Raw genomic sequence first — 20,773 nt, 5'->3', positions numbered from 1 at the left:
GGCTGGAGTGCAGTGGCTGGATCTCAGCTCACTGCAAGCTCCGCCTCCTGGGTTCACGCCATTCTCCTGCCTCAGCCTCCCGAGTAGCTGGGACTACAGGCGCCCGCCACCTCGCCCGGCTAGTTTTTTGTATTTTTTAGTAGAGACGGGGTTTCACCGGGTTAGCCAGGATGGTCTCGATCTCCTGACCTTGTGATCCGCCCGTCTCGGCCTCCCAAAGTGCTGGGATTACAGGCTTGAGCCACCGCGCCCAGCCCAAAATTATTATTAATATCTGATTTGAACGTGGAAGAATGGAAGAGAGGAGTCAAAGTACAGTAGTTACACCGTTTTATTGAGGTTAGTAGCTAATCAACAATTTGTTCCTGATACATCTAGATGAGCCAGTGAGACAATTAAAAATAATAAGAGGGAAGAACAATACCAGAGTAAAATCAAATAGGAAGAAAGTGGTAGGCGTATTTACACTAATAGAAATAGAGGCCGGGCGCGGTGGCTCAAGCCTGTAATCCCAGCACTTTGGGAGGCCGAGACGGGCGGATCACGAGGTCAGGAGATCGAGACCATCCTGGTCTACACGGTGAAACCCCGTCTCTACTAAAAAATACAAAAAAAGCTAGCCGGGCGAGGTGGCTGGCGCCTGTAGTCCCAGCTACTCGGGAGGCTGAGGCAGGAGAATGGCGTGAACCCGGGAGGCAGAGCTTGCAGTGAGCTGAGATCCGGCCACTGCACCGCAGCCCGGGCGACCGAGCGAGACTCCCCCTCACCCGGGTGACAGAGCGAGACTCCGTCTCAAAAAAAAAAAAGAAATAGAATTCGTCAGTTAGTGGAAACTGATGACAACAGCAGAGAAAACTCTGGAGAGCTATAAACTGCATAAAATCAAGTGCATTGGAAGTTACAGAAAATACTCAAGAACTATGGGAAAAGAGGAAGTCCAGGAAGTGTGGGGGAGGGGCGGCGTGGAGAATAAAGGATGTGACGTCACTGAGATAACTAACTCCGCTCTTAGCAACTCTGTTAGCAACGCTGTTTTTCTTCCTCCGAAACAACAGGTGAGACTTCCCCTTGGAGACTTGCCCATGCTTTCTAAAATGGCTCTCCCAAACCTACCTTTGTCCTAACTCAGTTTTCTGTGATTCTCAATACAGTAAAGATAAGCCTCTTTGAATATGGAGGCCGCCGCGGACGGCCGGGCGGAGACCCTAAGCCCGGTGGAAAAAGACAGCCCGGCGAAGACCCAAAGGCCAGCCCGAGACACCTCAATCATGTTGAAAAATAACGCAGATACAGGCAAAGTTCTTGCCTTACCAGAGCACGAGAAGAAGCGCAAGGAATACTTGCCAGCAGAGTCCGTTAAGATCCTCCGTGACTGGATGTATAAGCATCGGTTTAGGGCCTACCCTTCAGAAGCGCAGAAGCAAATGCTATCAAGGAAGACCAATTTGTCTTTGTTGCAGATTTCTAACTGGTTCATCAATGCTCGCAGACGCATTCTCCCGGATATGCTGGAACGGAGTGGAAACGACCCCACTGTTGGCCACAAAACGGGCAAAGATGCTCATGCCACCCACCTGCAGAGCAACGATGCGTCTGTGCCGGCCAAGTCAGGGCCACGTGGTTCAGACAATGCACAAAGCCTGCCCCTGCGGTCCTTGCCAAAAGGCCAGATGTCAGGAGAGAAGATACCAGATCCGGGGTCGGCCCCTAGCCAGAAGCTCACCATGATAGCCCAACCAAAGAAAAAGGTCAAAGTTTCTAACATCACGTCCGCGTCTTCTCCAGAACCTGTGTCTCCAGAGGAGTACGCCGACTTCAGCAACTTCCAGCTGCTAGTCGATGCAGCGGTACAAAGGGCTGCCGAGCTGGAGCTAGAGAAGCAGCAAGAGCCTAATCCATGATTGATGATGTCCCAAAAACCCAAGTAGTCGGTCCCTTATCTACTGTGGTAAACCTGTTTATGTTCACCCTAACGTATTTGTCTGCTTACCTTTTATAGAGGCATCTTTCTTTCTACTGGTTTTATGAGAACCAATCTTAATTATTGGGACTAAATTCTGTCAGATATTTCAGTGTTTCCAGGTGACAGACACTAAGGTGCCATCATGATGAACACTGTAGCAAAGATTTCTTACTCTCCTTCCCCCTGGATTTGAATTCTTTAGACCGTCAGACTAATACATCTGAGATTAAACGTCAAGCGGAGATTTCAGAGACAAATGTTTTTGGCTTTCTAGTCAACTTTCTTAATCCCAGGGTTGCTACATATAGTAAGTCACCCCTCTTTCTCCCTCTCTCTCTGTAATCTTCCCTGTTTATTAGTACAAATCAGAAAAGAAAGTCTCTATAAAAATGGCTATAACATCCCTCATTTTATTGTTGGAGTTTTCTGAAGCTTTCAACTCTTATGTTCCTCTTTGTGCAATTTATTGGCCAGTTTTGAAGAAGTAGTGATTCTCTGCAGGGGGTTGACTTTGAGAGCCAAAGGGAACATTTTCTTGGATAAAGGTGAACTCTTCCTGCTTTGAGCCATGAAAAGTCTGAGTAAAGGTAAGAAAATTCTAAATGTTAATTTTATCTTATTGGTTGTTGGTTAGTTGGTTTTAGTGAATACTTTTTATTGATTTGAATCATCAAAGTAAAAACATAACAAAAAATAGCAAAAAAATAAAAAATAAACAAAAATAAAACTGACAAAAAAATTCCCTTGAAGAAACCAAAGGAAGATAATTTAAAAAGAAAGAAAAGTAATCAATATAGAACATGTCAGCAAAAAATAAAGTAGTTCTAGGTATTCTATTATTTTGTTTTTATCTTTTTAATACATTTATGTAGTTTTCCTTTTAAAATTATTGGTTTGGTAAGGATTGGGGTAGGAATGTTAAAAGCTTCAGACCAGTCCTGCATGAGAACAATCCTATTGTCTTATAAAGGAAGCTTTTTCACAAGTACAGGCAGATTTTCACTAGGATAGGAACAGAAAGATACTACCCCAGAGAGCTGTAATTTTACTTCTCTGCTTTTAGGGAGCTAAAACCTGAGGAATCTGGGGCTATAAATTGGACTCTAGCCTGATTCTGATTCTGCTCTAATGTGAAACAGATCATGATTTTTCTACTTCTGGGACCCGTTTTTATATTGTTTTCAAATTATTGGCAATTTTAAATATAAGATACCATATCTTCTTCAGGCATCTTAACAAACAACAGTCATGAGTTATTACTCTACAAATTATAAGTTTCCATGTTACCAGAAAGGAAACAGGCCCACATTCCCAAACTGCTGTTTCTGAAATAAAGTAGGAAGGAGTTGAGGTTTCTAAGACGTACATAGATCCAGGGGCATTTAGAAGGAAGTGGTATAAAAATACTCATCGTAACCTTACCGAGGGGGGCCTGTAAACACTCAAGAAAACGCCCAAACCATTTTGTTTATAGTGCCTGGCAAAAAGCATTTTCTGCATATAGATACACAGAAGGCTCTTATTCAAGGAAAGGAAGTTTGCTATCTGGGTGGGAAGATCTCTAGACTCAGCCTAGATTATTTGTATACACACATTTCTGGACCCTTACTACTTTGTCCTCTAGCTTTCTAACTTTTACGTCTGACAGATCCGAGGACTCAGGCTTTTCTCTTTCTCAGTTGAAAATGAAGTTAATTGCAACTTTAGTGCTGAAGTCTGAAAAAGGAAGTTTCTTATTGTTTAGGCTCTTACAGACAATGTAAGAGGCTTGTTTCCTCTTGTTTCTAGAGGCTGAGGCCACTTGGACTGTTCTTGTAGAATTATTATTGTAGTACTTGTTTATTAATAACTTGATTATTATTGTAAAATGACTGTGGAATCATTGTAAAATCATTGCTGCTGTAGAACTTATTCAAAGGTGAATCTGTTGGGATTACAGTGATATTTGTCCATTTCCATTGTGCACTTTATAATGGTGAATTGTGGTCTACAGTTGTGTTCCAGCTTTAACTGTATTATATAGAAAGAAATTGGGGAGAACTGTTCTTGTTTTTGTGCTACAAACATGGAAAAGAAGCAGTTGTTTAGTTAAATTAAGAGCTATATACAACAGAATTTTTATTGTTGAAGTTTTTGTCAAATAAATATTTCTTTTTTCATATAAAAGGATGACTAAATGTGTTTGTGATTCCACCAGGCTTTAACCACTTTGAAATTGTAGCTTCGTTATGCCTTTTTTTTTTATAAGAGTGAAATTTAGCAAGCTATAATCTTTGCTTTGTGGAGAGAAATGGGGATAATTTTCTAAAGGGACTAAGTTTGAAAAACTTAACCACCAATTTATGTTATTTGAGTTTGAGAACTATGTAAAACCTGATAAAGAGTTTCTGAAACAATGGTCTTGTAGAAGTGAAAAGGTGAAGATAGCATTGAGAATATCTTGGTTAGGATTTTTTCTTTTTCCTTTTTTTTTTTTTTTTCTGCCAAAGTATTGGGAGTCTTTTATATTTCCAGAAATGTACAAGAATGTCTATTCCTCTACACTTTTACCAATACATAATATCAATTTTCAATTTTTCTCAAGCCAATAGGTATAAAACAGATTACCATTATGGCTTTCATTTGCATCTGTCTGATTAATAGCAAAATTGAACACTTTTACATATTTTTCTTTTGCCACCCATTTTTTCCTCTTCTGTTGAAATCAATTGCTTCATTTTTCCTTTCTGCTTTGCCTTATTTATCTAGTGGCAGTTCTTCATAAATTCTATTACAATTATTTTGCTATAGGAACTGCAAAATTCTTCCAATTTGTGCATGTGTTTCTAGTTTGTTTATGGTGTCTTTTGTCATACAAAATTTCAAATATTATTATATGCCAATTTATCAGTTTTCCTTTATGAGTTGTGCTCTTTGTGCCTTATTTAAGAAATCTGTCATTGCCTAGGTATAATAAAATATTTTCCTGTGTTTTCTTATGTAAGTTTCTTTTTAAATTTTGCTTTAAGTTCTGGGATACATATGTACAATATGCAGGTTTGTTACATAGGTATACATTGCAGAATGTGCAGGTTTGTTACATAGGTATACATGTGCCATGGTGGTTTGCTGCACCTATCAACCCATCATCTAGGTTTTAAGCCCTACATGCATTAGATATTTGTCCTAATGTTCTTCCTCCCCTTGTCCCCGACCCCCCAACAGGCCCTGGTGTGTGATGTTCCCCTCCCTGTGTCCCTGTGTTCTCATTGTTCAACTCCCACTTATGAGTGAAAACATGTGGTGTTTGTTTTTTTTCTTAAGAAAGATACAGTTTTATTAATCTATTTGGAATGAGGGAAATATACAGTCAAAAGATGTAGGATAAATAGAAAGTCCATAGGGTGGCTCTAATAAGGAATAAGACATAACTGGTTATGAATAAAGTTGTTCTTTTCAGTGATCCCTCCACCCAGCCCTTCACTATGTCTGTTTCTCTTGATTGATGTAAAAGTGAGATTCATCAATGTGTACTTCAAGAATTTCATATGAAAGATATTCGTAGAACGGGATGTCATTTCAATGTTTCTTAATCCTCTGGCATAAGAGCACATTTATAAACAATGTAGTCATAAAGGATATCTTCACTTGTGTTCTTTCATATATCGCAAACGATACTAGATATACAATACCAGGGATTTTACTTTAGCTTATTTATTAAGACAAGAATGCCTTTTACATGTATTAACATGATCTAATGTATGCAGTGTATCGCAGTAAAGGGAAAACATGGGAGTGGAATTTTCCTGGATATTTTATTAAATGAACACTAAGGCAAATAATATATTTGATCTATCTGTAATCTCCTTAGCTAGCAGGGGCATACTTTGTGTACCATGATTTAGTCACTTCAGTAAGTTTACACTGGGTCACTTAAAACATTGGTTTTCGATTTTCAAATACTCCCAACTCTTATATTTGATCAAATTTAGTTCTATTTACATTTCACCTATTATATTTCAAGGACCTAGACACTTGTATTATAATTATTTTTTTTAAGAAATGGTGCTTTGTGTATATATATTTACTGTTAAAAATCTGCCATTTACCTTTTAACTTTTTTCATTCATTATGGTAAAATGAGGAAAATAAGAGTAAGGGAATGTGGATTTATTAGAAGGATGTCTTATCTTTTGCAACAGGTAGAAGGTAACTGAAGGTAGATCAAATAATGTGGTTTGTGACATGAGAAGGCATACAATTATAATTGATTATTTAAGGAGTTATGGATGGTTACTTTGTGCTTTTAGAACCTCATGATATAGAACACACTGAAACATGATTCAAAAGGACTTCAAAAAATTATAGATAACTAAGCTAAGATAATTTTAAAGGGAAAGTAAAATTCACTGGCTGAAACTATCAAGGAAGAAATCTATGAGGTCAAATAGGGTCTTTCCTGATATAGTTTTGCTATTGTTTGTACAGGCCAAATAACAGGTTGGGTAGTCCAAAAGTCTAATCTGGAATGACACTTAATGCTTTCTATAAAATGCAAATTGGAAATGTGATAAATATGATTCAGAACATAACTATTTAAACCTGTTGTGAGCTCATTTTCACTTTCAATAATGTTTTAATCTTATTTTAGCAATTTTCATTACTTCAATGATACAAGTGGTATTTGGACTTTTAAATTTGCATTTCTTTATATAAAACAGACAATAACAATGGGTGACCAGCATTTTTCTACTAGATAGTCTATATGTTGCAACCTGTAATTCCTTGTTATACCCATGTATAATAAATGATTGTTTTTTTATAGGATAATTGTTCATGTTATAGAGCAGGGAGTTCTCAAATATTAAAATCCTGAACAGAGATTTATTTCTTGGCTTATTATATAATATGATGAAAAAGTTATAATTTATAATTTATTTTTACTTTTACTATCTTTTCAGAAATGCAGTTTTCCCCCTTATTACCCTAAAGACAGTCTAAAGTATCTTAAAGTTCTTTCTTTAGCTTTTGAAGATATAATTTAGAAAAAGTTTAATAAGGAAGTATTGAAATCAATGATAATTTTGTATAAGGTATAAAAAGGGGCTCTGTTTGCATGCTACTGTAAATTTAATATAAAGCACTTATATGAACATTAATTTTTACCTCTACATCATAATATAAACTTTTACTATTTTACTCTTAATTAAAGATATCCTCAGTTTTCTGATTTTTCCCCAGATAATCATTAAGTTTTATACAATATGCTTATGAAAACTTTAAAAAATTAAGAATCTAAAATTATAGTAACAAGCAAAATGTTGTATTCAATTAGAATAATATGCACAACTATGAAGAAATTAAACTTTTAATAGAAATATGTGAGGTAATGTTAGAAATTCTTTTCCATCCTCCTTTTTGCCAACCATGTTAAGTAGTCTGCTTAACAGAAGAGCAGTAATGGGTTTGATTCATAACAGGAGTGTGTGTGCATGCATTTGTGTGTATGTGTTTGTGTGTGTGTATTAGAGACAGAAAACCCAGTAATCCAACAAGAAAAGCTTTACTTCCAAGTTAATGTAGTGTGTTAGCAAAATCTTCACTATGAAAGCAGAATCACAGTTGATAAGGTAACCATGGTATTTTTACATACTATGGGTATTTCATAAAGATCTCAGAGAATAATTTGACCTTTAATAAACAAAATGATTACAATAACTCAAGAGACTCTAAAAGCAGCTGTTGTCAATGTTCACGAATATTATAATACCAAAGTTATTTTTCCCAAATCAGTATTTTATGATTATGAAAGTACCTGAAAAATATCAGGATTTTATTTGGTCAAGTGACCAACTTCCAGGATAAAAGAAACTAAGGAAATTAGCTTAAGGTGTTAACTGTAACATAGAATAATTATGAAGACATTCAATAAACCACTGTATAAGATAATTATGGGAAATTGTATAGCTTTCCAAGAAAATTTCTATAAATTTTAATTATCTGTTTATAAATAAATGCCTATGATAAGTCTTGCCTATACTTCTGACTTAATTATAATAATCTCTAGAGTCAAATATGATTCATCTTTCCCTGACATTCCAAAATTTTTGTAAGTGGAATTCATAATTGTGCAGCTAATAAAATAGACGGTCTATGAAACTTAGCTGCTTTCAATTAACGAAGCTAAGACTCTTCCCCCCTACTGTCCATCAAAGATTTCACTTTTTTCTTAGTTGAGATGGCAATCAAAACTGATATTTTTGGCATGAAATGAACATATCGTGATCCTTCATTTATAATAACAGATTCATTGTTAGAGTTAGCTTTTGTGACATCTACCCTGTGTGTTTGAATGTGGAACATCTGCAACATTGACTATATCACCTCTCACAGCAGTTCCTCAGACAGGAAATTATATCCCTCAGTGGGATGGTACAAAGGTAATTCTGTTGCCGTATATTGTGCCAAAGAGCTCCTTCTGTGACAGGTTAGATTATCGATGTTATGTGTCTATTTCCTGCCCATTTTCTTCTTTGTCTACAGGAATCTCGTACTGACAAAGTTTGTGGTATTCCAAGATAAAGTTTTGCCAAAGCTAGAAATTCTAACATACATACTGTTTCAAGTTAGAGGTGGGTCCCATTGCAATCCTTAGAAAAACCCAGATTTTACACGTGTACCCTAATCATTATAGCCAGCTTATGCTGGGATTTAGAATGAAACATCTTTTTAAGCCTAAATTCTCGAAAGAAACATTTTTAAAGTATATTAGGCAAGAGATATATTGAGAATTTATTCTTTTTTCCTTGTATTTTAAAACTATATATTTTAAATTATACTTATTTTGCTGTGAACTAATTATTGGAGAACAGTAATAGCCAAATAACGATTTCATTGACATCACACCACTGGAGATGTGCTTATAAATAATAATGCCACTGAAGCATACGACAGAAGACCTTTTCATGCCTTATTGCTTTAGTAGGTTAAATAAACAAATGTAATAATAGAAACTTCCATATATTCTAGAGGAAGCCAACATATCATTTATCATAGGAATGAGAAGTAGTGAGAAAGGGCATCTCTAAATGCATTCAAATGAATAAAGAACATTTTTAAATGGCAATTTCAGTTCACAAAAATTAGTTTCTGAACCCTGCCAAGCGTCTAAATTCTAGACCTAACTGTCTCCTTGCCAACTGTAGTAACCCAAAGTTTCACAGTGTCTTCAGATAAATGATTGACCGGAATTCTTAAGAGTATGAGAAATGAATAGGATTTAACTTGTAACCTTTGGGGTATTTTAAAATGACTTTGTTTTTTCGTAATAACTAATCAATGACATATTATTAATATACCGGCACCATCAACATGGTATATTTATGTTGTTGAAGGCTTTTCCAAACTTGGTACTAGCTAAACTGAGCAATACTACTGTTCAATGTAACAATTATTTCTAATTATATAATAAACAATAATGAAAACCTTGGATATAATATTTCTCCATTGTGCCACTAATCTAAAAATGAAAATAAATAAAATAAATAGAGAGCATAGGAATCTTGTTATAGTTATTGTAACCCTTTGATACATAGTCTTTTTGTTGTATATATCAAAAACAAGATGTTATAATAAAACTGTGTTTCTGATATCAGATTATTGAAAATTTTGACATGTATGAACTTCTCCAATCAAAAAGCAGTTTTAATATATATCTAGTTGAATAATATAATCAATTCAATCTAATGCAGTTTGTATATATTCATTGTTTACCCCAATTTTTTAATTATACTTTTAAGTTCTGAGTTACATGTGCAGAACATGCAGTTTTGTTACATAGGTATACACATGCCCTGGTGGTTTGCTGCATCCATCAACCCATCACCTACATTAGATATTTCTCCTAATGTTATCCTTCCCCTAAGACCCCACCCCACAACAGGCCCTAGTGTGTGATGTTCCCCTCCCTGTGTCCATGTGTTCTCATTGTTCCATTCCCAATTATGAGTGAGAACATGCGGTGCTTGGTTTTCTGATCTTGTGATAGTTTGCTGAGAATGATGGTTTCCAGCTTCATCCATGTCCCTACAAAGGACATGAACTCATCCCTTTTTATGGCTGCATAGTATTCCATGGTGTATATGTGCCACATTTTCTTAATCCAGTCTATAATTGATGGACAGTTGGGTTGGTACCAAGTCTTTGCTATTGTGAATAGTGCCGCAGTAAACATATGTGTGCATGTGTCTTCATCATAGAATGATTTATAATACTTTGGGTATATGCCCAGTAATGGGACTGTTGGGTCAAGTGGTATTTCAAGTTCTAGATCCTTGAGGAATCACTATACTGTCTTCCACAATGCTTGAACAATTTACACTCCCACCAACAGTGTAAAAGTGTTCCTATTTTTCCACAACCTCTCCAGAATCTGTTGTTTCCTGACTTTTTAATCATTGCCATTCTAACAGGTGTGAGATGGTATCCCATTGTGGTTTTAATTTTCATTTCTCTAATGATCAGTATTGATGAGCATTTTTTCATATGTCTGTTGGCTGCATAAAAGTCTTCTTTTTATTATTATTATACTTTAAGTTCTAGGGTACATGTGCACAACGTGCAGGTTTGTTACGTATGTATGCATGTGCCATGTTGGTGTGCTGCACCCATTAACTCGTTGTTTACATTAGGTATATTTCCTAATGCCATCCCTCCCACTTCTCCCACCCCACGACCAGCCCTGTTGTGTGATGTTCCCCACCCTGCGTCCAAGTGTTCTCATTGTTCAATTCCCACCTATGAGTGAGAACATGTGGTGTTCGGTTTTCTGTCCTTGAGATAGTTTCCTCAGAATGATGGTTTCCAGCTTCATCCGTGTCCCTACAAAGGACATGAACTCATCCTTTTTTATGGCTGTATATGTGCCACATTTTCTTAATCCAGTCTGTGACTGAGGGACATTTGGGTTGGTTCCACGTCTTTGCTATTGTGAATAGTGCCGCAATAAACATACGTGTGCATGTATCTTTATAGCAGCATGATTTATAATCCTTTGGGTATATACCCAGTAATGGGATGGCTGGGTCAAAGGGTGTTTCCAGTTCTAGATCCTTGAGGAATCACCACACTGTTTTCCACAATGGCTGAACTAGTTTACAGCCCCACCAACAGTGTAAAAGTGTTCCCATTTCGCCACATCCTCTCCAGCACTTGTTGTTTCCTGACTTCTTAATGATCGCCATTCTAACGGGTGTGAGATGGTATCTCATTGTGGTTTTGATTTGCATTTCTCTGATGGCGAGTGATGATAAGCATTTTTTCATGTGTCTGTTGACTGCATAAATGTCTTCTTTTGAGAAGTGTCTGTTCATATCCTTTGCCCACTTTTTGATGGTTTTTTTTTTTCTTCTAAATTTGTTTAAGTTCTTTGTTGATTCTGGATATTAGCCCTTTGTCAGATGGATAGGTTGCAAAAATTTTCTCCCATTCTGTAGGTTGCCTGTTCACTCTGATGATAGTTTCTTTTGCTGTGCAGAAGCTTTCTGGTTTAATTAGATGCCATTCGTCTATTTTGGCTTTTGGTGTTTTAGACATGAAGTCTTTGCCATGCCTATGTCTTGAATGGTATTGTTCAGGTTTTGTTCTAGGATTTTTATGGTCCTAGGTCTTACATTTAAGTCTTTGACCCATCTCAAGTTGATTTTTGTATAAGGTGTAAGGAAGGGGTCCAGTTTCAGTTTTCTGCATGTGGCTAGCCAGTTTTCCCAACACCATTTACTAAATAGGAAATCTTTTCCCCATTGCTTATGTGTGTCAGGTTTGTCAAAGATCAAATGGTTATAGCTGTGTGGTATTATTTTTGAGGCCTCCATTTGGTTCTATTGGTCTATATATCTGTTTTGGTACCAGTACCATGTTTGGTACCATAACCAGTTATGGTTACTGCAGTCCTGTAGTATAGTTTGAAGTCAGGTAGTGTGATGCCTCCAGCTTTGTTGTTCTTGCCCAGGATTGTCTTGGCTATGTGGGCTCTTTTTTGGTTCCATATGAAGTTTAAAGTGGTTTTTTCCATTTCTGTGAAGAAACTCAGTGGTAGCGTGATGGGAATAGCATTGAATCTGTACATTATTTTGGCCAGTATGGCCATTTTCACGATATTGATTCTTCCTATCCACGAGCGTGGAATGTTTTTTATCATTTGCTTGTGTCCTCTCTTATTTCCTTGAGCAGTGGTTTGTAGTTCTCCTTGAAGAGGTCCTTCACATCCTTTGTAAGATGTATTCCTAGGTATTTTATTCTCTGTGTAGCAATTGTGAATGGGAGTTCACTCATGATTTGGCTGTCTGTTATTGGTGTATAGGAATGCTTGTGATTTTTCCACATCTATTTTGTATCCTAAGACTTTGCTGAAGTTGCTTATCAGCTTAAGGAGGTTTTGGGCTGAGACGATGGGGTTTTCAAAATACACAGTCATGTCATCTGCAAACAGAGACTATTTCACTTCCTCTCTTCTTATTTGAATACCCTTTATTTCTTTCTTTTGCCTGATTGCCCTGGCCAGAACTTCCAATACTATGTTGAGTAGGAGTGGTGAGAGAGGGCATCCTTGTCTTGTGCCGGTTTTCAAAGGGAATGCTTCCAGTTTTTGCCCATTCAGTATGATATTGGCTGTGGGTTTGTCATAAATAGCTCTTACTATTTTGAGATACATTCCATTGATACCGAATTTATTGAGAGTTTTTAGCATGAAGGAGTGTTGAATTTTATTGAAGGCCTTCTCTGCATCTATTGAGATAATCATGTGGTTTTTGTCATTGGTTCTGTTTATATGATGGATTATGTTTATTGATTTGCTTATGTTGAACCAACCTTGTTTCCCAGGGATGAAGCCAACTTGATTGTGGTAGATAAGCTTTTTGATGTGCTGCTGGATTCAGTTTGCTAGTATTCCTTTTTTTTTTTTTTTAAGACCGAATGTCGCTCTGTTGCCCAGGCTCAAGTGCAGTCACGCGATCTCAGCTCACTGCAAACTCCACCTCCTGGGTTCACGCCATTCTCTTGCCTCAGCCTCCCAAGTAGCTGGGACTACAGGTGCCCACCACCATGCCCAGCTAATTTTTTTTTTTTTTTTTTTTTGTATTTTTAGTATAGACAAGGTTTCACCATGTTAGCCAGGATGGTCTCAATCTCCTGACCTCGCGATCCGCGATCCGCCTGCCTTGGCCTCCCAAAGTGCTGGAATTACAGGCGTGAGCCACCACTCCCAGCCTGCCAGTATTCTTTTGACAATTTTCACATCGATGTACATCAGGGATATTGGCCTGAAATTTTATTTTTTTGTTGTGTCTCTGCCAGGTTTTGGTATCAGGATGATGATGGCCTCATAAAATGAGTTAGGGAGGATTCCCTCTTTTTCTATTGTTTGGAATAGTTTCAGAAGGAATGGCACCAGCTCCTCTTTGTACCTCTGGTAGAATTCAGCTGTGAATCTATCTCATCCTGGACTTTTTTTGGTTGGTAGGCTATTAATTACTGCCTCAATTTCAGAACTTGTTATTGGTCTATTCAGGGATTTGACTTCTTCCTGACTTAGAATTGGGAGGGTGTATGTGTCCAGGAATTTATCAGTTTCTTCTGCATTTTCTAGTTTATTTGCATAGAGGTGTTTATAGTATTCTTTGATCATAGTTTTTATTTCTGTGGGATCAGTGGTGATATCCCCTGTATCATGTTTTATTGCATCTATTTGATTCTTCTCTCTTATTAGTCTGGCTAGTGGTCTATCTATTTTGTTGATTTTTTCCAAAAAACAGCTCCTGGATTCATTGATTTTTTGAAGGGTTATTTGTGTCTCTATCTCCTTCAGTTCAGCTCTGATCTTAGTTATTTCATGTCTTCTGCTAGCTTTGGAATTTGTTTGCTGTTGCTTCTCTAGTTCTTTTAATTTTGATGTTAGGGTATCAATTTTAGATCTTTTCTGCTTTCTCTTGTAGGCATTTAGTGCTATAAATTTCCCTCTACACACTGCTTTAAATGTGTCCCAGAGATTCTGGTATGTTTTATCTTCATTCTCATTGGCTTTGAAGAACTTATTTATTTCTGCCTTAATTTTGTTATTTACACAGTAGTCATTCAGGAGCAGGTTGTTCAGTTTCCATGTATTAGTGTGGTTTTTTTTTTTTTTTTTTTTTTTATTATACTTTAAGTTCTAGGGTACATGTGCATAACGTGCAGGTTACATATGTATACATGTGCCATGTTGGTGTGCTGCACCCATCAACTCGTCAGCACTCATCAATTCATCATTTATATCAGGTATAACTCCCCAATGCAATCCCTCCCCCCTCCCCCCTCCCCATGATAGGCCCCAGTGTGTGATGTTCCCCTTCCCGAGTCCAAGTGAGCTCATTGTTCAGTTCCCACCTATGAGTGAGAACATGCGGTGTTTGGTTTTCTCTTCTTGTGATAATTTGCTAAGAATGATGGTTTCCAGCTGCATCCATGTCTCTACAAAGGACGCAAACTCATCCTTTTTTATGGCTGCATAGTATTCCATGGTGTATATGTGCCACATTTTCTTAATCCAGTCTGTCACTGATGGACATTTGGGTTGATTCCAAGTCTTTGCTATTGTGAATAGTGCCGCAATAAACATACGTGTGCATGTGTCTTTGTAGTAGCATAATTTATAATCCTTTGGGTATATACCCAGTAGTGGGATGGCTGGGTCATATGGTACATCTAGTTCTAGATCCTTGAGGAATCGCCATACTGTTTTCCATAATGGTTGAACTAGTTTACAATCCCACCAACAGTGTAAAAGTGTTCCTATTTCTCCACATCCTCTCCAACACCTATTGTTTCCTGATTTTTTAATGATTGCCATTCTAACTGGTGTGAGATGGTATCTCATTGTGGTTTTGATTTGCATTTCTCTGATGGCCAGTGATGATGAGCATTTTTTCATGTGTCTGTTGGCTGTATGAATGTCTTCTTTTGAGAAATGTCTGTTCATATCCTTTCCCCACTTTTGGATGGGGTTGTTTGTTTTTTTCTTGTATATTTGTTTGAGTTCTTTGTAGATTCTGGAAATGAGCCCTTTGTCAGATGAGTAGATTGCAAAAATTTTCTCCCATTCTGTAGGTTGCCTGTTCACTCTGATGGTAGTTTCTTTTGCTGTGCAGAAGCTCTTTAGTTTAATGAGATCCCATTTGTCAATTTTGGCTTTTGCTGCCGTTGCTTTTGGTGTTTTAGACATGAAGTCCTTGCCCATGCCTATGTCCTGAATGGTACTACCTAGATTTTCTTCTAGGGTTTTTATGGTATTAGGTCTAACATTTAAGTCTCTAATCCATCTTGAATTAATCTTCGTATAAGGAGTAAGGAAAGGATCCAGTTTCAGCTTTCTACTTATGGCTAGCCAATTTTCCCAGCACCATTTATTAAATAGGGAATCCTTTCCCCATTTCTTGTTTTTCTCAGGTTTGTCAAATATCAGATGGTTGTAGATGTGTGGCATTATTTCTGAAGGCTCCGTTCTGTTCCATTGGTCTATATCTCTGTTTTGGTACCAGTACCATGCTGTTTTGGTTACTGTAGCCTTGTAGTATAGTTTGAAGTCAGGTAGCGTGACGCCTCCGGCTTTGTCCTTTTGACTTAGGATTGTCTTGGCAATGCGGGCTCTTTTTTGGTTCCATATGAACTTTAAAGCAGTTTTTTCCAATTCGGTGAAGAAACTCATTGGTAGCTTGATGGGGATGGCATTGAATCTATAAATTACCTTGGGCAGTATGGCCATTTTCACAATATTGATTCTTCCTATCCATGAGCATGGTATGTTCTTCCATTTGTTTGTGTCCTCTTTGATTTCACTGAGCAGTGGTTTGTAGTTCTCCTTGAAGAGGTCCTTTACATCCCTTGTAAGTTGGATTCCTAGGTATTTTATTCTCTTTGAAGCAATTGTGAATGGAAGTTCATTCCTGATTTGGCTCTCTGCTTGTCTGTTACTGGTGTATAAGAATGCTTGTGATTTTTGCACATTAATTTTGTATCCTGAGACTTTGCTGAAGTTGCTTATCAGCTTAAGAAGATTTTGGGCTGAGACGATGGGGTTTTCTAAATACACAATCATGTCATCTGCAAACAGGGACAATTTGACTTCCTCTTTTCCTAACTGAATACCCTTGATTTCTTTCTCTTGCCTGATTGCCCTAGCCAGAACTTCCAACACTATGTTGAATAGGAGTGGTGAGAGAGGGCATCCCTGTCTTGTGCCAGTTTTCAAAGGGAACTTTTCCAGTTTTTGCCCATTCAGTATGATATTAGCTGTGGGTTTGTCATAAATAGCTCTTATTATTTTGAGGTACGTTCCATCAATACCGAATTTGTTGAGCGTTTTTAGCATGAAGGGCTGTTGAATTTTGTCAAAAGCCTTTTCTGCATCTATTGAGATAATCATGTGGTTCTTGTCTTTGGTTCTGTTTATATGCTGGATTACGTTGATTGATTTGCGAATGTTGAACCAGCCTTGCATCCCAGGGATGAAGCCCACTTGATCATGGTGGATAAGCTTTTTGATGTGCTGCTGAATCCGGTTTGCCAGTATTTTATTGAGGATTTTTGCATCGATGTTCATCAGGGAGATTGGTCTAAAATTCTCTTTTTTTGTTGTGTCTCTGCCAGGCTTTGGTATCAGGATGATGCTGGCCTCATAAAATGAGTTAGGGAGGATTCCCTCTTTTTCTATTGATTGGAATAGTTTCAGAAGGAATGGTACCAGCTCCTCCTTGTACCTCTGGTAGAATTCAGCTGTGAATCCATCTGGTCCTGGGCTTTTTTTGGTGGGCAGGCTATTAATTGTTGCCTCAATTTCAGAGGCTGCTATTGGTCTATTCAGGGATTCAACTTCTTCCTGGTTTAGTCTTGGAAGAGTGTACGTGTCCAGGAAATTATCCATTTCTTCTAGATTTTCTAGTTGATTTGCGTAGAGGTGTTTATAGTATTCTCTGATGGTAGTTTGTATTTCTGTGGGGTCGGTGGTGATATCCCCTTTATCATTTTTTATTGCGTCTATTTGATTCCTCTCTCTTTTCTTCTTTATTAATCTTGCTAGCGGTCTGTCAATTTTGTTGATCTTTTCAAAAAATCAACTCCTGGATTCATTGATTTTTTGGAGGGTTTTTTGTGTCTCTATCTCCTTCAGTTCTGCTCTGATCTTAGTTATTTCTTGCCTTCTGCTAGCTTTTGAATGTGTTTGCTCTTGCCTCTCTAGTTCTTTTAATTGTGATGTTAGAGTGTCAATTTTAGATCTTTCCTGCTTTCTCTTGTGGGCACTTAGTGCTATAAATTTCCCTCTACATACTGCTTTAAATGTGTCCCAGAGATTCTGGTATGTTGTATCTTTGTTCTCATTGGATTCAAAGAACATCTTTATTTCTGCTTTCATTTCGTTATGTACCCAGTAGTCATTCAGGAGCAGGTTGTTCAGTTTCCATGTAGTTGAGCGGTTTTGATTGAGTTTCTTAGTCCTGAGTTCTAGTTTGATTGCACTGTGGTCAGAGAGACAGTTTGTTATAATTTCTGTTCTTTTACATTTGCTGAGGAGTGCTTTACTTCCAATTATGTGGTCAATTTTGGAATAAGTGTGATGTGGTGCTGAGAAGAATGTATATTCTGTTGACTTGGGGTGGAGAGTTCTATAGATGTCTATTAGGTCCGCTTGGTGCAGAGATGAGTTCAATTCCTGGATATCCTTGTTAACTTTCTGTCTCGTTGATCTGTCTAATGTTGACAGTGGAGTGTTGAAGTCTCCCATTATTATTGTATGGGAGTCTAAGTCTCTTTGTAAGTCTCTAAGGACTTGCTTTATGAATCTGGGTGCTCCTGTATTAGGTGCATATATATTTAGGATAGTTAGCTCTTCCTGTTGGATTGATCCCTTTACCATTATGTAATGGCCTTCTTTGTCTCTTTTGATCTTTGATGGTTTAAAGTCTGTTTTATCAGAGACTAGGATTGCAACCCCTGCTTTTTTTTGTTCTCCATTTGCTTGGTAGATCTTCCTCCATCCCTTTATTTTGAGCCTATGTATGTCTCTGCATGTGAGATGGGTCTCCTGAAGACAGCAGACTGATGGGTCTTGACTCTTTATCCAGTTTGCCAGTCTGTGTCTTTTAATTGGAGCATTTAGTCCATTTACATTTAAGGTTAATATTGTTATGTGTGATCTTGATCCTGCCATTATGATATTAACTGGTTATTTTGCTCATTAGTTGATGCAGTTTCTTCCTAGGCTCGATGGTCTTTACATTTTGGCATGTTTTTGCAGTGGCTGGTACCGGTTGTTCCTTTCCATGTTTAGGGCTTCCTTCAGGGTCTCTTGTAAGGCAGGCCTGGTGGTGACAAAATCTCTAAGCATTTGCTTATCTGTAAAGAATTTTATTTCTCCTTCACTTATGAAACTTAGTTTGGCTGGATATGAAATTCTGGGTTTAAAATTCTTTTCTTTAAGAATGTTGAATATTGGCCCCCACTCTCTTCTGGCTTGTAGAGTTTCTGCCGAGAGATCTGCTGTCAGTCTGATGGGCTTCCCTTTGTGGGTACCCCGACCTTTCTCTCTGGCTGCCCTTAAGATTTTTTCCTTCATTTCAACTTTGGTGAATCTGGCAATTATGTGTCTTGGAGTTGCTCTTCTGGAGGAGTATCTTTGTGGCGTTCTCTGTATTTCCTGAATTTGAATGTTGGCCTGCCCTGCTAGGTTGGGGAAGTTCTCCTGGATGATATCCTGTAGAGTGTTTTCCAATTTGGTTCCATTTTCCCCCTCACTTTCAGGCACCCCAATCAGACGTAGATTTGGTCTTTTGACATAATCCCATACTTCTTGCAGGCTTTGTTCATTTCTTTTTCTTCTTTTTTCTTTTGGTTTCTCTTCTCGCTTCATTTCATTCATTTGATCCTCAATCGCTGATACTCTTTCTTCCAGTTGATCGAGTCGGTTACTGAAGCTTGTGCATTTGTCACGTATTTCTCGTGTCATGGTGTTCATCTCTGTCATTTCGTTTATGACCTTCTCTGCATTAATTAGTCTAGCTGTCAATTCTTCCACTTTTTTTTCAAGATTTTTAGTTTCTTTGCGCTGGGTACGTAATTCCTCCTTTAGCTCTGAGAGGTTTGATGGACTGAAGCCTTCTTCTCTCATCTCATCAAAATCATTCTCTGACCAGCTTTGATCCGTTGCTGGCGATGGGCTGTGCTCCTTTGCAGGAGGAGATGCGCTCTTATTTTTTGAATTTCCAGCTTTTCTGCCCTGCTTTTTCCCCATCTTTGTGGTTTTATCTGTCACTGGTCTTTGATGATGGTGACGTACTGATGGGGTTTTGATTTAGGTGTCCTTCCTGTTTGATAGGTTTCCTTCTGACTGTCAGGACCCTCAGCTATAGGTCTGTTGGAGATTGCTTGAGGTCCACTCCAGACCCTGTTTGCCTGGGTATCAGCAGCAGAGGTTGCAGAAGATAGAATATTGCTGAACAGCGAGTGCACCTGTCTGATTCTTGCTTTGGAAGCTTCCTCTCAGGGGTGTACTCCACCCTGTGAGGTGTGGGGTGTCAGACTGCCCCTAGTGGGGTATGTCTCCCAGTTAGGCTACTCAGGGGTCAGTGACTCACTTGAGCAGGCAGACTGCCCCTTCTCAGATCTCAACCTCCGTGTTGGGAGATCCCCTGCTCTCTTCAAAGCTGTCAGACAGAGTCGTTCGCGTTTCACAGGCTTCTACTCCTTTAGCTGAGCCCTGTCCCCAGAGGCGCAGTCTACAGAGACAGGCAGGTTTCCTTGAGCTGCTGTGAGCTCCACCCAGTTCCAGCTTCCCAGCGGCTTTAGTTACCTACTTAAGCGTCAGCGATGGCGGGCGCCCCTCCCCCAGCCTCGCTGCTGCCTTGCGGTTAGATTGCCGCAGACTGCTGTGTTAGCAAGGAGAGAGGCTCAGTGGGCGTGGGACCCTCCCGGCCAGGTGTGGGATACAATCTCCGGTGTGCCGGTGTTACAGCGCAGTATTGGGGTGGGAGTTACCCGATTTTCCAGGTGTTGTGTGTCTCAGTTCCCCTGGCTAGGAAAAGGGACTCCCTTCCCCCTCGCGCTTCCCAGGTGAGGCGATGCCTCGCCCTGCTTCAGCTCTCGCTGGTCGGGCTGCAGCAGCTGATCAGCACCGATTGTCCGGCACTCCCGAGTGAGATGACCCCAGTACCTCAGTTGAAAATGCAGAAATCGCCGGTCTTCTGTGTCGCTCTCGCTGGGAGTTGGAGACTGAAGCTGCTCCTATTCGGCCATCTTATTAGTGTGGTTTTGAGTGAATTTCTTAATCCTGAGTTCTAATTTGATTGCACTGTGATCTGAGAGACTGTTTGTTATGATTTCCATTCTTTTGCATTTGCTGAGGAGTGTTTTACTTCCAATTATGTGGTCAATTTTAGAATAAGTGCAATGAGGTGCTGAGGAGAATGTTTATTCTGTTGACTTAGGGTGGAGAGTTCTGTAGAGGTCTATTAGGTCCACTTGGTCCACAGCTGAATTCAAGTCATGAATATCAGTGTTAATTTTCTGTCTTGTTGATAGGTCTAATATTGACAGTGGGGTGTTAAAGTCTCCCGCTGTTATTCTGTGGGAGTCTAAGTCTCTTTGTATGTCTCTAAGAACTTGCTTTATGAATCTTGATCCTCCTGTATTGGGTGCATATATATTTAGGATAGTTAGCTCTTCTTGCTGCATTGTTCCCTTTACTATCATGTAACACCCTTCTTTGTCTCTTTTGATCTTTTTTTCATTTAAAGTCTGTTTTAT

At 38.5% G+C, this 20,773-nt stretch overlaps 1 protein-coding gene across 1 annotated transcript; it reads left to right on the top strand.

Moving 5' to 3' along the window:
* The first annotated feature begins 968 nt into the window (after positions 1 to 968).
* Positions 969 to 1,970, top strand: TGIF2LX (TGFB induced factor homeobox 2 like X-linked). The gene is made up of 2 exons (XM_023202932.1): positions 969 to 1,055; positions 1,152 to 1,970. Exon 2 carries the CDS (start codon positions 1,173 to 1,175, stop codon positions 1,899 to 1,901), a length of 729 nt encoding a protein of 242 aa, XP_023058700.1. The 5' UTR covers positions 969 to 1,055; positions 1,152 to 1,172; the 3' UTR covers positions 1,902 to 1,970.
* The last annotated feature ends 18,803 nt before the right edge of the window (positions 1,971 to 20,773 follow it).

Source organism: Piliocolobus tephrosceles, chromosome 12 (genome assembly GCF_002776525.5).
Source record: "Piliocolobus tephrosceles isolate RC106 chromosome 12, ASM277652v3, whole genome shotgun sequence".
Taxonomy (NCBI): Eukaryota; Metazoa; Chordata; class Mammalia; order Primates; family Cercopithecidae; genus Piliocolobus; species Piliocolobus tephrosceles.
This window is presented reverse-complemented; position numbering and strand designations above follow the sequence as displayed.